Below are 13375 nucleotides of genomic sequence, written 5' to 3' on the forward strand. Positions count from 1 at the left end.
GAACAGACGTTAGCGATGAGATTCTAGCTAGGTGGTTTGAGGATGAGGAGCCAGAGTCTGATGATGTTTATGAGGAGACAAAGAGTGATAACAGCCAGCGATTTTAGGAGCCCCTTTAACTCTTTTATGCTTTCATGACATACAGTGAGGACACTGTATGTTTTTAGTTGGGGGGTTCCCTTTTTTCCATATTTATTTCATATTTGGTCTATAATATTTTGATAATTTGATTCTTGTTTATTTTTTGGTTTGTAATATGTGGATGATTTGGTTTTTGTTTGGTATGGATTTGTGCTATTCTAATGATTTGGTTTGTATGTTGGGTATCCTTAGCGCCTATGTTTTGTAGTGATTTTATGGATTCGTCGTTTTTCATTTCTAGATTTTTTTTTCTTTTTGATATTGATGTTGGACGAGCCTTTCCCTATGATAGATTGAGTGACGACATTCTTAAGGAAAAATCATCGTGTTAAGGTGTTGGATTCATAGATATAGGGGAAGTCTGAGTACCTATGGCACTACAAATTAGGATTGACATCGCAACTACGGTGAAGTCTGAGTAACCATAAGTATTGCCTTCATTAGAGCCCAAATGCAAAATAATGGCTTACTTGGTGCTAGCGACAATTAATCTTACATGTTGAAGTGCAAAATGAGCATCCCCCTCCGTCCAAAATTTTTTATGAAAATCAAGGGCATGGAATTGAATGGTTTTGTAACAACAATTTGCCTCTTTTTGTGACTCCAAATTCTTTAGTTGGTTGTGATGTGACAAATGTCTCCTTTTGTTCTTAAGTAGGAAATGTAATCGATCCTTCTAGAATAGTTTTCATGCCATGTGTGGTGAGCAATAATCGAATGATTCTTATGCTTGTGTCATCTAGAACTTGCTTCGTTGGTCTTTCAAAGTTAATCTTGATTACACGCGGTTGGAGAAATGATTGTAGGATATCTTTGCGATTGCTGAAAGCCACTTTAGCCTAAAAAGCCCACCCACATACGAATGATATCCCTAATCACCTATTTTAAGCCTATTAACCTTTCTTTGGCAACCATGTTACAAGCATAGAATCATTTAAAAGTTATCACTCAATTGAACCCTACCCTCCTTGAACTTGAAATTGCCAACTTGAGGCTAAAAGCCTAAGTTGGGGGGGTAGTGGGATTTGAAAAAGGTGATCATGGACATGGTCTTATAAATAAGTTCCTAAAAGCAAACTAATGTTGGATAAATAAAAAAAACAACAAAAGAAAGAGAAAGCATGTGATTGCAATAAAGAAAGAAATAAAACGAGAATCCTTCAAAAATTGGGTGAACTAAGGTGAAAAAGGTAGTCACATATCTGATTTAGAAATAAATGGAGTAGCCAATGATCCAAATTTGATCTAATTAGTGCTATATGGAGTTCAAGGAGGGTGAAGTCACTTTTATCCCAAATGCTTATTCTACCCTTCCTCGAGCCTATATTGCAAGCTTGAAAAAGTCCTTTGGGATCTCTAACTAAGTATTTTTTAGTTAGTAGTGATCGAAAATATGGGCAAGCATATGGTATGATTTTATGTGTATTTAGAAGTCTTTGTGAGTGTGAGTGCTTGCACATTTGTCCCTTATTACATGTTGAAAATTTGGTGTGCTGGGACTTCCTTTCGTGAGGAGGCATATAGACTAAGATAGATTGGTGAAGTTGACATCTTTCAAAAGTAAGGCAAAGGAGTATATTTGATTTACTATTGATGGAGAGTCACTTCTTGAGAATCGGTTGTTTTTTCTTGATTATTCTTTAAATTTCTTTGCATTCTTGAAAAGGTGATTGAATTTGAAGGGAGTTGTATAGTTAGTGCTTATAATGCTTGTTGACTAATTTTTAATGATAATCAAGTTCAAAATCATGGTGGCCATGTGATTGAAAGTGTGATTAAAAGTTGGGTAGTCTCAAAGAGTATGAAGTAGTGTTGTTTGAGCATAAGCAAAGTCTTTAAGTTGGGGGTATTGATGAGTGAAAAATTTTTCACTCATTTATATCTCATTTGTTGCACACTATGGTGAGTTAATTGAATATATAAGGCTAATTCTATATAAAATGCACTAATTTTCAATGTTTGTGATTTTATAGGGAAATCGTATGATAAAGGAGCAAAGAAAAAGCTAGAAGGGAAGAAAAGTGAACAAAAAGGGACAAAGGCTGAAGACAGGCCCCAAGATACGATCCTCAGATGCTACTATCACGATAGATCAAGACTGCAAAAGTACTGCGATCGGGAGCTGAAGCTCCGCGATCGCTGAGTCGCGACCGCGTTCGCAATTGGTCGTGAAATGTTTAGGGATAGAGTTGTAATTTCACATTGCTCAATCCCAAAATATAAAAAGACTCAACACGTTTCCCGCATCTAATTATCAATTTTTGATAGCTAATAACAATATTGTAAGTGAGAAATAATTTAGAAGTGATTTCCAAGAAAGTTGTTAGCTATTTATTTGGATTTGAAGCTTGGGGGTTATATTTATTTTTCTTTCCATGGATCAATTGAATGCTAATTTAGGTATATCTCTTCTCTTTATTTTCATGAGTAGCTAAACTCTTTTTTTGGGGTTATGCATGGTTAGTTGGTGATTAATGTATGGGCGTTGATTATTTGTCCATTTAATTAGTTGTTTATGATAGGTTTTGCTTTTGTTCCATGTTTAATTGAGAATTGAGGTCAAACCCCAATTACCCTTAAACCCATATCATCCTTGAAAGAGGGACTATAGGTGTGGAACCTTTGAACCCATATCATCCTTGAAAGAGGGGTTATGATTGAGGAACAATTGTGAACATTAACTTGGGGTTATGGGCGAGGAACAATTGTGAACAATAACTTGAGTTAGCTCATTTAACAGCATCATCTTAGAAATAAGAATGTTAGTTGAGGTAGTGGATTGGTAAAGTTGATACACTTGTGAGGTGTTCAAAAGATCCCACATGTGAAATTTGGTGTTTTATTGAAAGGTTAATACCAATACCCCCAAAATCTAGCCTATTCATAATCCATAACTAAACTTAGATGAATAATTGACCACCCATGCGTGACTCCCAATTAGGATTTCATAACCCCAAGGCTTCTCTCTATTTGGTTACACTCTTCGATACTTTGCTCTCCCATAATAGTGTTCAACGTTGTTATTACAAAATTTACTCCAATTAAACCCCCGATTTATTTTTACATGTTTAATTTTGCACTACGAGTTAACGTCTAGTTAATTTCCAACACACATAGGCCTTGAAATCTACGTCTTCACTCCTCGTGGATTCGATCCCGACTCCTAATTGGGTAAATATATTAACAACATTCGCCTTGCACGTAATTTTGAGTGTAAGTTGAGTGTTACATTACCCGTAGGGCTCGGTGTTTGAAATTTTTATATTAAATTTTATCTCTAAGGCAAGAGTTATAGAACATCTCGTAAATCAAGATATAATGTGGTAATGTCAACACTTGCCCATTGGGCGTAACTTATTATTTATTTATTTTGGTGAGGGGAGGGAGGGGTTCTTGGGAAAAGTCTTTTCGTAGAAGAAAGACTAATAGAGCATCTCATAAATAAAGACACAATGTGGCAGTGTCAACTCTTGCCCATGAGGCGTAACTTGTGGGATAAATCTTGCCTCTAAGGCAAGAGTTATAGAACATCTCATAAATCAAGACACAATGTGATAGTATAAACTCTTGCCCTAAGGGCGTAACTTATTGTTTAAAAGTTCTTAGGTTAAGTATTGTGTATAAGGCAAAAGATATAAAACATCTCATAAATTAAAGAGTAAAGCATCTAGTAACTCCCCCCCTCCTCCCGAACTATGACTTCACAGGGATTCTATTACCCCCCCCCCCCCCCCCCCCCCCCCCCCCAGAACTCAATTTTAGTGTATTTTGATCACCTTTTTTAGCTGGTGTGGCACCTTTTTAGTTGACTTATCACCTTTGATGTGGTTTTCATTTTTATGTAATAAGATATCATTTCAGCACAAAAGAGTGACAAAAGTACGCTAAAATTGAATTCACAAGGATAATAGGAAATGTGAAGTTGGAGTGTATCGTAGCAACTTTGGTCATAGTTCGAGGGGTACTGGATGCTTATCTCTAAATTAAAACACAATATGGTTATGTCAACACTTGCCCATGGGATGTACCTTATTGCTTGAAAACCCTTGGTCAAAGTACTGTCTCTAAAAGAAGAGTTGTAGAATATATCATAAATTAAAACACAATGTTACATTGATAACTTTTGCCCATGGGCATAACTTTTCGTTTGAGAGCCCTTGAAATACGTCGTCTCTAACTCAAGAGTTATAGAATATTCCAAAGTAAAAAACACTACATGATTGTGTTGACACTTGCCTAATGTACATAACTTGTTTGAAAATTCTTAAAATGAGTTGTGCCTCTAAGGCAAGAGTTGTAAAATATTTCATAAATCAAGACATTAAAGTGATAATGATAACTCTTGTCCGTGGAAAATAATTTATTTCAAAAAAATAAAAGAAAAGAAAAATAACAAAAGTTGCAAAAAAGAAAAAATTGAAGTCAAATATTTTTAAAAAAAAAATAAAAAACAAAGAAAATAAGAAAGAGAAAAAGAAAAAAAATCTTGAAGTTGACCGAAGAAAAGGAAAAAATAAACGTTGAGAAAAAAGACAAAAAAAAATAAAAGCTGAGAACTTTTTTGAAAAAAAGAAGAAAAAACAAAAATCGAAAAAGTATAAAAAGAGACAAAAATTAAAGAAAAATTAGAAGTTGAGAGGATAAGGAAAATTGTAAGGGTTGCGAAAACTAAAAAATAAAAGAGAAACAAAAAAAATGTCAGTAAAAGAAAAAAGAAAAAATTTTAAAAAAATAGAGGTTGAGAGAAAAAAGGAAAAAAAGTAAGAGTTGAACAAAAAAAAAAAGAAGAAATAAAAATCAAAGTAAAATAAAAAAGAAAAAAAAATGAAATTAAAAGATAAATAAGTATGAAATTGTTTAAAAATATTTAATATATAGAGGGGAAAATAGGTATTTGATCTATACACAAAAGAGAAAAAGTTAAATTTTGTAGGACATTTCTTATGAGGAACAAAAAAATAAAGTAACCTAATGTGAGGGTCATTTATGCAGTTTACCCTATCCCGCCTCCAATAAATAATGGGCTGCCCATTCAGCAAACTTCACACAAATATGGAATTTGATTAAGCTATAGCACAGTTGTTACAATAACAAATAACCAAATATTGCAAATTGTTGTGCATGCTTTCAATTGTATAAAGGTTCAACCCATTGTATTGAAGGCTTGGAATGTTGTATAGCTCTCTCATTACGCGAAAGTTCAATTCACATGTTAAAAAGTACCGACATACTAATAATCATGTATCCACTATCCAAAAGTGAGATCTTTGGAATGAATTAATGAGCTGGGATAACATATGTCTTGTCTCGTCCTATGTATACTTCATCGCATCTCTTTGACTTATTCTATGTAAACCTTCATCGTGTCTTTTTGGTGGCCTTTGGGTTTTTCAGCATCCGGATACTTGATGGAGTAACTTCAACAAGCTCATCTTCTTGAATATACTCTATGCAATCATCCAGACTAAAATCTAGTGGGGTATCAAGAACCACTGCATGTAATGGTAGGGGACTTCAGTTAGTAAGAGGCAGACAAAAGCAAAGACGTCTCTGATCAGAATGTTAGGTACACAAGGAACAATTTCATAATAGAGATCCCCCCCCCCCCCCCCCCCCCAATGCAATCAGGATAATATTGGGGTGCAGAAATAGAAACCACAGTTTAAGGTGAGGAATGAATCTAATCGCAAGGAGAAGCATCACTTTACTTATCAAGCTCGAATTTCAGAATCTTAAGTTCTCTGATACAATATGGGACCGAAATGTAAAAAAAAAATTTCTTGAACAGTTTATTCTCATTTTATATAGGGAAAGGTTGAGATTCAGCAGTATCTTTGGTGCTCGACTTTACCTGTTACTTCTTTGTTTGAACGAACATTTGTCGCAGCTTTTTTCTTGCAGACATTCAGGGCAAGGTCACCTGGCCGTTGGTGAATACCAACTATTTGTCCTTTGTAAACATCAACTCCAGGACCAATAAACAACTGTCCTCTGTCCTGAGAACTCATGAGAGCGTAGGATGTACTTGTTCCATCCTCGAATGCAATCTAGGATGATATAAACAAAATTCAGAATATAATACCATTCTGTCTCCGGAAAAGAACAAGACTCAAGTGTACGAGGATGACTTAATCTAATTTTTGGTGTGAAACTGCACATCGATTTCTTAAAGTTCTTAATAGAATTTACATTTTAAAATTTTTTTAAAAAGAAATACTAACAATCTTTTCTTTTTAAAGTACGAGTATGTAAAATAAATTTGAAAAAACTCAGAACTATCAGCTATTCAAGGATTGTTAAGATGTAAAAACTTAAATGAGATATACACTGAGGAGCAGACTGTACTTAAGGTAGGAAATTACCAGTGAACCTAGATCGCGGGTAGAAATATCACCAGCCCATGGTCCATAGCTATCAAATATTGTGTTGAGAATTGCTGTGCCTCTAGAAGCTGTCAAGATTGAATTCCTCAATCCAAGAAGACCACGAGTTGGTATTTTATACTTAAGGAAAGTTGTCCCTTCAGACCTAAAAGATAAGTAGCATTAGTCTCTTGTATTCAATGAATAAAAATATAAAAGAACTCTGCAGATCAAAACCGTGCCTTTCAAAAACCCAAAATTGAAGTAGGTAAATGTAAGAAATATCACGAAGAATGAAAAATAATATAGTGGACAACAAAGCAAGAAGACCAAGAGAAGTTCTTTTTTTTTTTTTAAGTTTTCCAGGATGAATCCTCTGATATGTACCATATCACTAATGAGAATGCTTGATGTCAATAAAATGCAAATAATTAAAAGAGTTACTTTGCCGGTCTTGGGACAAACATTGAATAAACAAGACCAAAATTTATTCCATGAGCCTAACGTCCATATGTGATCACAAACTACGCTGCCCGGTCTCTCCTCAAATGTCGCCATATCGATGTATCCCCTCCACAATGCACTAGCTTTGGAGGATCTGACACAACACTGGTCGACACTTTTGAAGAGTCCGGGCAACATAGCTCACAAATATATAGGTACCACTTTCCTTCATGATATCATTCAGCTGAGCTAAAAACATAAATCAAAAGTCTTTTTTGAAAAGCTATAGCAATAATTATAAGCATTTCAGTCTTTTTCCCTCACAACGGTGGATCAAAATGGAAATCAGAAGCAAGTTAATACAAACTCGCAACTTTCAGCACAACTAGAACCTTGTTCTGCTTAACAACATACAATTATCTCGTAAGACAACAAGCTGTTGAATTTCCAGATCTATGTAGGAAGGATCTAATTTTAAGGTCCGGTAAGATTGAATGAGATATTCCAAAAGCAACTTGTTTAGTCTATGCTTGGAATGAAGTTGGCAAAGAACAGGTATTCCTAACTTCCCAGTGTAAAACTTGTGTCTTAGCAAATATACACAATTGGACTTAACTATCCTGTTACCGCGTGCAATGATGCCAAACTTTCTCCAGTAAGCTAACAGAATTTGTTACCAACATATCATTCTGAAAAATATCCAGTCATCATGACAATTTTTACTTACCCAAGCCCTTGCATATCAAACATCTGCCCACGTCTTTTCCCTAGAAGTTCAACCACAGACCCCATGTGTTCTTCAGGAACCTCAACAGTAGCAATCTGCAAATATGGAATACAAAAATGAGGACTAACTAACAACTGATAGAGATTACAACATTTTCCTGCTTACAACATTTTCCTACTCTACCTAGCCTTAGCAAGCCTACACAACTTTTTATCCCCGCCTTTCTCCTTTAATGTCGCATATAAGCTCTCCAAAGTTGTTGTTTTAGCTGCCGTAACTGCTAACTTGGTCTTTTTTGGGGCTAACTTATACTCCAGGAGGAGGATGGCAAAGTATTGGTGGAGGATGCGCTCATTAAGAGGAGGCGGAAGTCTCATTTTCACAAACTCTTGAACGACAAGGGGGACGAAGACTTTGAGCTGGTGGACTTGGACCACCCAGAGAGGTGACGCGATTACGGCTATTGTATGCATATAAAGGTTGAGCAGGTCAATGGTGCTATTCATAGGATGTGTATGAGTAGGGTGACTGGGCCAGACGAGATTCAATTGAATTTTTTTGAAGAGCACTGACGGGGCAGGTATGGAGTGGCTAACGGTGTTGTTTAACATCATTTTAGGACGGCAAAGATGCCCGAAACTTGGAGATGGAGTACGATAATTCCATTATACAAGAACAAGGGTTACTGATAGCATCTGGACCGCTTGCATTAAGATTTGTGGGTTTCAATGTGAATCAAGAAGATGCTTATGATAGAAGAAGAACACAAGAACGAGCCCAAGAATTATGGAGAAGCATGGGCTAAGTGCTATACATATTTCACGATTCAAGTCCAAGTCCAAACGAAAGAAGATTAGGCCCATATGGGTTTTGGTTAAATCTAAAAATTCTTATTTATTTACGGATTTATTTTTGATACTATTTTTCTAGTTTAAAGTTTCCTAGTTTAAAGTTTCCTGGATTTATTATTTCCATAAAAGCAGGATTTGAATCTCATGCTATTTGGGATAGTTTTTCTCTCTATATATAGGGATGAATTTTGGAATTTTCAAGACAACATGATGATTGATAATAGTTGAGAGGTTTCTCTTCTTTACACTTTTATGTGGGGTGACTTCTAATTCATCTTGCAACCTTATAGAACAATTCTTTAGGAGGTAAGATTAATTTTTAAATTGATATCTTTGATTTTTATTAAAGTTGATTAAAGAAGGTAATTAGTCTTATACTAATTGTTGTCTTTAATTTCTTCGAAATAAGGGTCTAGATCACTTTTGATCTAAGTTCTTGATTAACTCTATTAGTATCATCATTAGTCTTAATCCACTAATTTTGAATACTAAGATTAATTAGGGTTCTTTGCAATAATCTTGAAATTGAGGATTTATTCTCAAATTTCATCTATCATTAATTTGTTGGCTTTAATCTTAGGGTTTTTCGCTTCCACATTATTTTCTTGTTTATTCAAGTAAACTAATTCTTATCAAGTGGTATCAGAGCGGTTCTATCAAGGTTCTGTTCTTGATAATCTTGGGAGTTGCAAAAAAATAAAAAATAAAAAAATCAATTCTTTCTATTTAATTTTTTTGTTAAACTTAAAATTTTTTCTAAAAAAATCCAATTTTCTTCATAATTATTTTTATTGCTAAGCTACATAGCTAATTAAAAAAAAGGGAAAATTCAAGTTCTTGCAAATTAAGTTGATTTTTAGAAACTCCGGGTTGTTGTGTTTCTTGGTTTCCAACATCAAGGAAAATCTAGAAGATGGAAAATTTAAAGTTTTTCTATTTATACAAATTGGTTTTTTTTCCTTGTCTCATCAAACCCAATATATCTGAGAATTGATATATTCTTTTCTTTCTACATCTTCTAAAAGGTTGTTGCTAATAGGGTTATACTAAATTCTAAAGGACCCAGCCAAAGGTAGTAATTTGAGTGGAAAAAGGACAACACACTGTGAGATCAATAAGCGGGAAAAAGGGGCCAAAATTGAGAGATCTTTGTTTTCTCTAATATTATTTCGGGATGTCTCAAACCAGAAAAGATATTGATGCTGGGACTCGAAACAACGACATAGCCAAGGCAATTAGGAAGATTTCCTCTTGACTCAATGCGTTAGAGTTCACCCAAAATCCATCCGTGAACATAGTTGGTTTAAGCTAAGTTGCTCGAACTCTCCAAAAATGTTGCCGCACCCATGTCGGATCCTTCAAAAATACACTATTTTTGGAGGATCTGACATGCACCCGTAGACATTTTTGAAAAGTCCGAGCAACTTAGGGTTTAAGGAAAAGTATTTTCCATACAAGGTGTGGGATAAAAGGTAATATTTGCTCTATGATTATTGATTTTGAAAGTGGTGCTAATGTGAGAAGTCATACATGGTGGAGAAGTTAGAACTTAAATGCATCAAGCACATTACTCCTTATAAGCGGCAATGGTTGAATGGTTTTGGTAAACTTAAGGCGACTAAGCAATGCATGATTTCTTTCTCCATTGGGAGGTACTCCGATAATATTCTTTGTGATGTAATTCCAATGCAAGATTGTCATATCATGCTTGGGCATTCATGGCAGTTTGATAGGAACGCAATTTACGATAGGGAAAAGAATAGAGTTTCTCTAGAGCTACACAAAAGAAAATATAAACTTGTACCTTTAACTCCATCCCAAATTTATGAAGATCAGAATCGTGTGAAAGACACAATGAAAAATTTTGAAAGAGAAAAGAATGAGAGGAGTAAACGACTGCATGTTGACATCCGATGAGAGGAAAAGAAAGAGGTTGTGTTGTGTGGAGAGAATGAGATGTCACGTGAGGATGAGAGAAAAGAAAAGAGAGATGATCATGAGAGACAAAAAGGGAAATAATCGTGAGGAAGAAAGAGAAAAACAAGTGAGTGTGAGTAAGGTTATCTCTTATTCTAACTCTAACCTTCCTACTTCTTCTTCTAGTTGCTTTAACTCTCTAGTAGATACTCATGGGAAAGTTTGCATTGAAAAGCCTTCATTCGATGAACTTGATACTAAGGTCGCCAAAACTACATCTCCTATTGAGCAAATGTTTCATGAGAAGGACATAAGTAAAGAGAATTATTTTGGACTTGTCCAAGATAAGATTCATGACAATAAATCCAACAAAGAAATGTAGATCTGACGCCAATGAGCAAGGAAAAATGAGGTGATATTGTTCCTGGAATTCCTAAAACACCTAAGGTAGTTTTAGAGGTGATGAACTACACTTTTAGTTCTTATGTTGGTGACTTTATTAAGTTTGAGGATGATGATATCTTGCTATATAAGTCATTAACTATAATCACTAAGTTCACGAAGAGTAAGTTGTTCTCCTCTAAAATTGAGAATGGCATTGTTGAATATGAATTCCCACTTCTTGAAACAGGCATAATGTTTGTGGGCGAAGAATGTGGACTATAAATGAGTTAGATGATTCTTCTTCTCTTTTTCTAGTGTCGAAACAGTTTTTGTGTGATGACTTATCGAAATATGATTCTTTGGAATAAGACATACTTCTTCAAGTCTTGATAATTGTAAGGTTAAAAAGATATTTGCTCCTAGTGATGAGCAAATATATGAATACTAGATATTCAAGGGGCCATGCCAATATATGTTAATTTTTTTTAATCTCAATTTATGTGATATAAATAAAATTTAGATAATCAGTTATATTTTTAATATATTTTTAGATATTTTAAACCATTAACTATTGCAATTTATAATACTTTTTGGCATTGTAATTTGTTATATTAAGTCGTTAGCTATTGTAATTTATAATACTCTCCGTATCCAAATATTTACAGAAACAGCCTCTCTACTTCTTCGAAGGTAACGGTATGGACTGCGTACATTTTACCCTCCCCAGACCCCACTTTGTGGGAATACACTGGGTTTGTTGTTGTTGTTGTTGTTATTGATAGTAAACTATATTTTTTAAAAAAATTAAGTTTTTAATAACTGAGATTTATAATACTTTTTTTAATTCAAATTTAAGTGACACCGATATAATTTCGAGAGTCAATAAAATATCACGATTGACTTTGCAAAGCAGACATGTCTTAAATTACTCATAATAACTTTTTTTTGGGTGAACCAGAATTGCACAAAAGACAGGCTCTGGATCAACTGTGAAAGAGTTTGGCATTGGCCTAGAATCAAAGAGCTATTACTACCAACCCTAGCATATTTAGTTCCATTGATGTCTACCCAGATCCGTTCTAAAGCATACACCGGAGGAACTACAAACTTAGTGGTCTCCCCTATTGTTTCCTTCTTCATTACTGCTCTTGCCAAAGCATCTGCAACCCCATTCTATTCTCTATAGCAATGGAGTACGGTTGGTCCTTCTAGCTCTCTTAGAATCAGTCTGCAATCATAAAGAAGATTGTTAAATTGAATGTTTGCTTTATGGAACAAATGTATTACCTCAAGGGAGTCAATGTTAATCTCAATGGGATAGAGATTTTTTTCTTTGGCCAGCTTGAGGCCTTCTTTGAGAGCTAAGATCTCCATTTGGATGGTTGTGGCGTTTGTGAATCCTTTATGGAATCCAGTGATCCAATTGCTGGAGTGGTCTCTGGTGACAACCCCAATCCCCCGTTTTCCAGGGCTGCCCAAACAAGCACCATCTGTGTTTAGATTGTAGAACTCCCTTTGTGGGGGATCCCAGGCTAGATGTATGGTCGACTTATTGTGGTTTCGACTGGATTGGTGGGTTAGTTGATGGTATTCCACTACCTGAGCGTGTGCAGGGTGGTTATTTCGATTCTTGAAGAGATTCCAGGGGTAGGTTATCAAACTTCGTAGAGTTGATATTTTTCCAAGTCATTCTCCACTTAGCAGCAGAGAAGCTGTCATTGTCTAGGTTATTGTTATTGGCTTTTGAAATGACAGTCTGCCAGAAACTTGTAACAATAGGGCAATCAAAAAAGATGTGGTTAATAGCTTCTTCCGTGTTGTTACAAGTGGTGCAAATGGGGTTTATGTCAATGTCTCTGTGGGACAAGGTATGCTTGGTGGGGAGGCTATCATGGAGCAATTTCCATATGAAGAATTTCAGCTTGTTGGGAACTGGGAGACGCCAAAGCCATGTGAATTTGGTGCTCCCAGCTCCACTGTTGCTCTCCCCATAGAGATAGTTGCAGGCACTTTTGCAAGAGAAAATGCAATTGGTATTGAGTCTTCATATGATGGTGTCTTTCTGGAGATTTGGGTGGGGGAAGACAGTGTCTTTAATAGTAAAGAGAAGTTCCTCAGGAATCTCATAGGAAAGAGAAGAAAAATTCCTTTCCCCATTTACCCAAGCTGAGTTGAGGGTAAATTGAGGGTGGAGAGAGTTTTGAGGACCCTGGAGCTTTCAAGAGCCTGGTGGTTAGGGATCCATCTATCACTCCAGATGTTGATGTTTTTCCCATCATGAAGGAGCCATTGAGTAGCATCCTTATAGGTGTTCCAGACTCTATTAATGGAGTTCCAAGTTCTGGAACCCCTGCATTTGGTATTAAGTCTCTTGGGATCATATTAACTGGTAAGAACCCTGGCCCAGAGAAAGTCAGGATTCTTGTTGAGTCTCCAGGCTAGGCTGCAGATGATGGCATCATTTTTTACCTTGGCTTTTTGCATGCCTAACCCCCCTTCCTCCTTGGATTTTGTGATGGTGTCCCAGCTAACCATGTGCATTTTTTTGT

At 35.6% G+C, this 13375-nt stretch overlaps 1 protein-coding gene across 2 annotated transcripts in view; it reads right to left on the bottom strand.

The window, feature by feature from the left end:
• Positions 1-5182: 5182 nt before the first annotated feature.
• The window catches only part of LOC107863465 (putative elongation factor TypA-like SVR3, chloroplastic), a 58963-nt gene continuing 50770 nt past the window's right edge, over positions 5183-13375 (bottom strand). For both annotated transcript variants that reach the window (XM_016709398.2, XM_047408381.1), the window contains 4 exons: positions 7675-7769; positions 6504-6669; positions 5993-6188; positions 5183-5633 (listed from right to left, as the gene is read on the bottom strand). In XM_016709398.2, coding sequence (XP_016564884.1) covers positions 5500-5633; positions 5993-6188; positions 6504-6669; positions 7675-7769 — 591 coding nt within the window. In that variant the 3' untranslated portion in view covers positions 5183-5499. The remainder of the gene's footprint in view (positions 5634-5992; positions 6189-6503; positions 6670-7674; positions 7770-13375) is intronic.

This window comes from Capsicum annuum, chromosome 3 (assembly GCF_002878395.1).
Source record: "Capsicum annuum cultivar UCD-10X-F1 chromosome 3, UCD10Xv1.1, whole genome shotgun sequence".
NCBI classification, from domain to species: domain Eukaryota; kingdom Viridiplantae; phylum Streptophyta; class Magnoliopsida; order Solanales; family Solanaceae; genus Capsicum; species Capsicum annuum.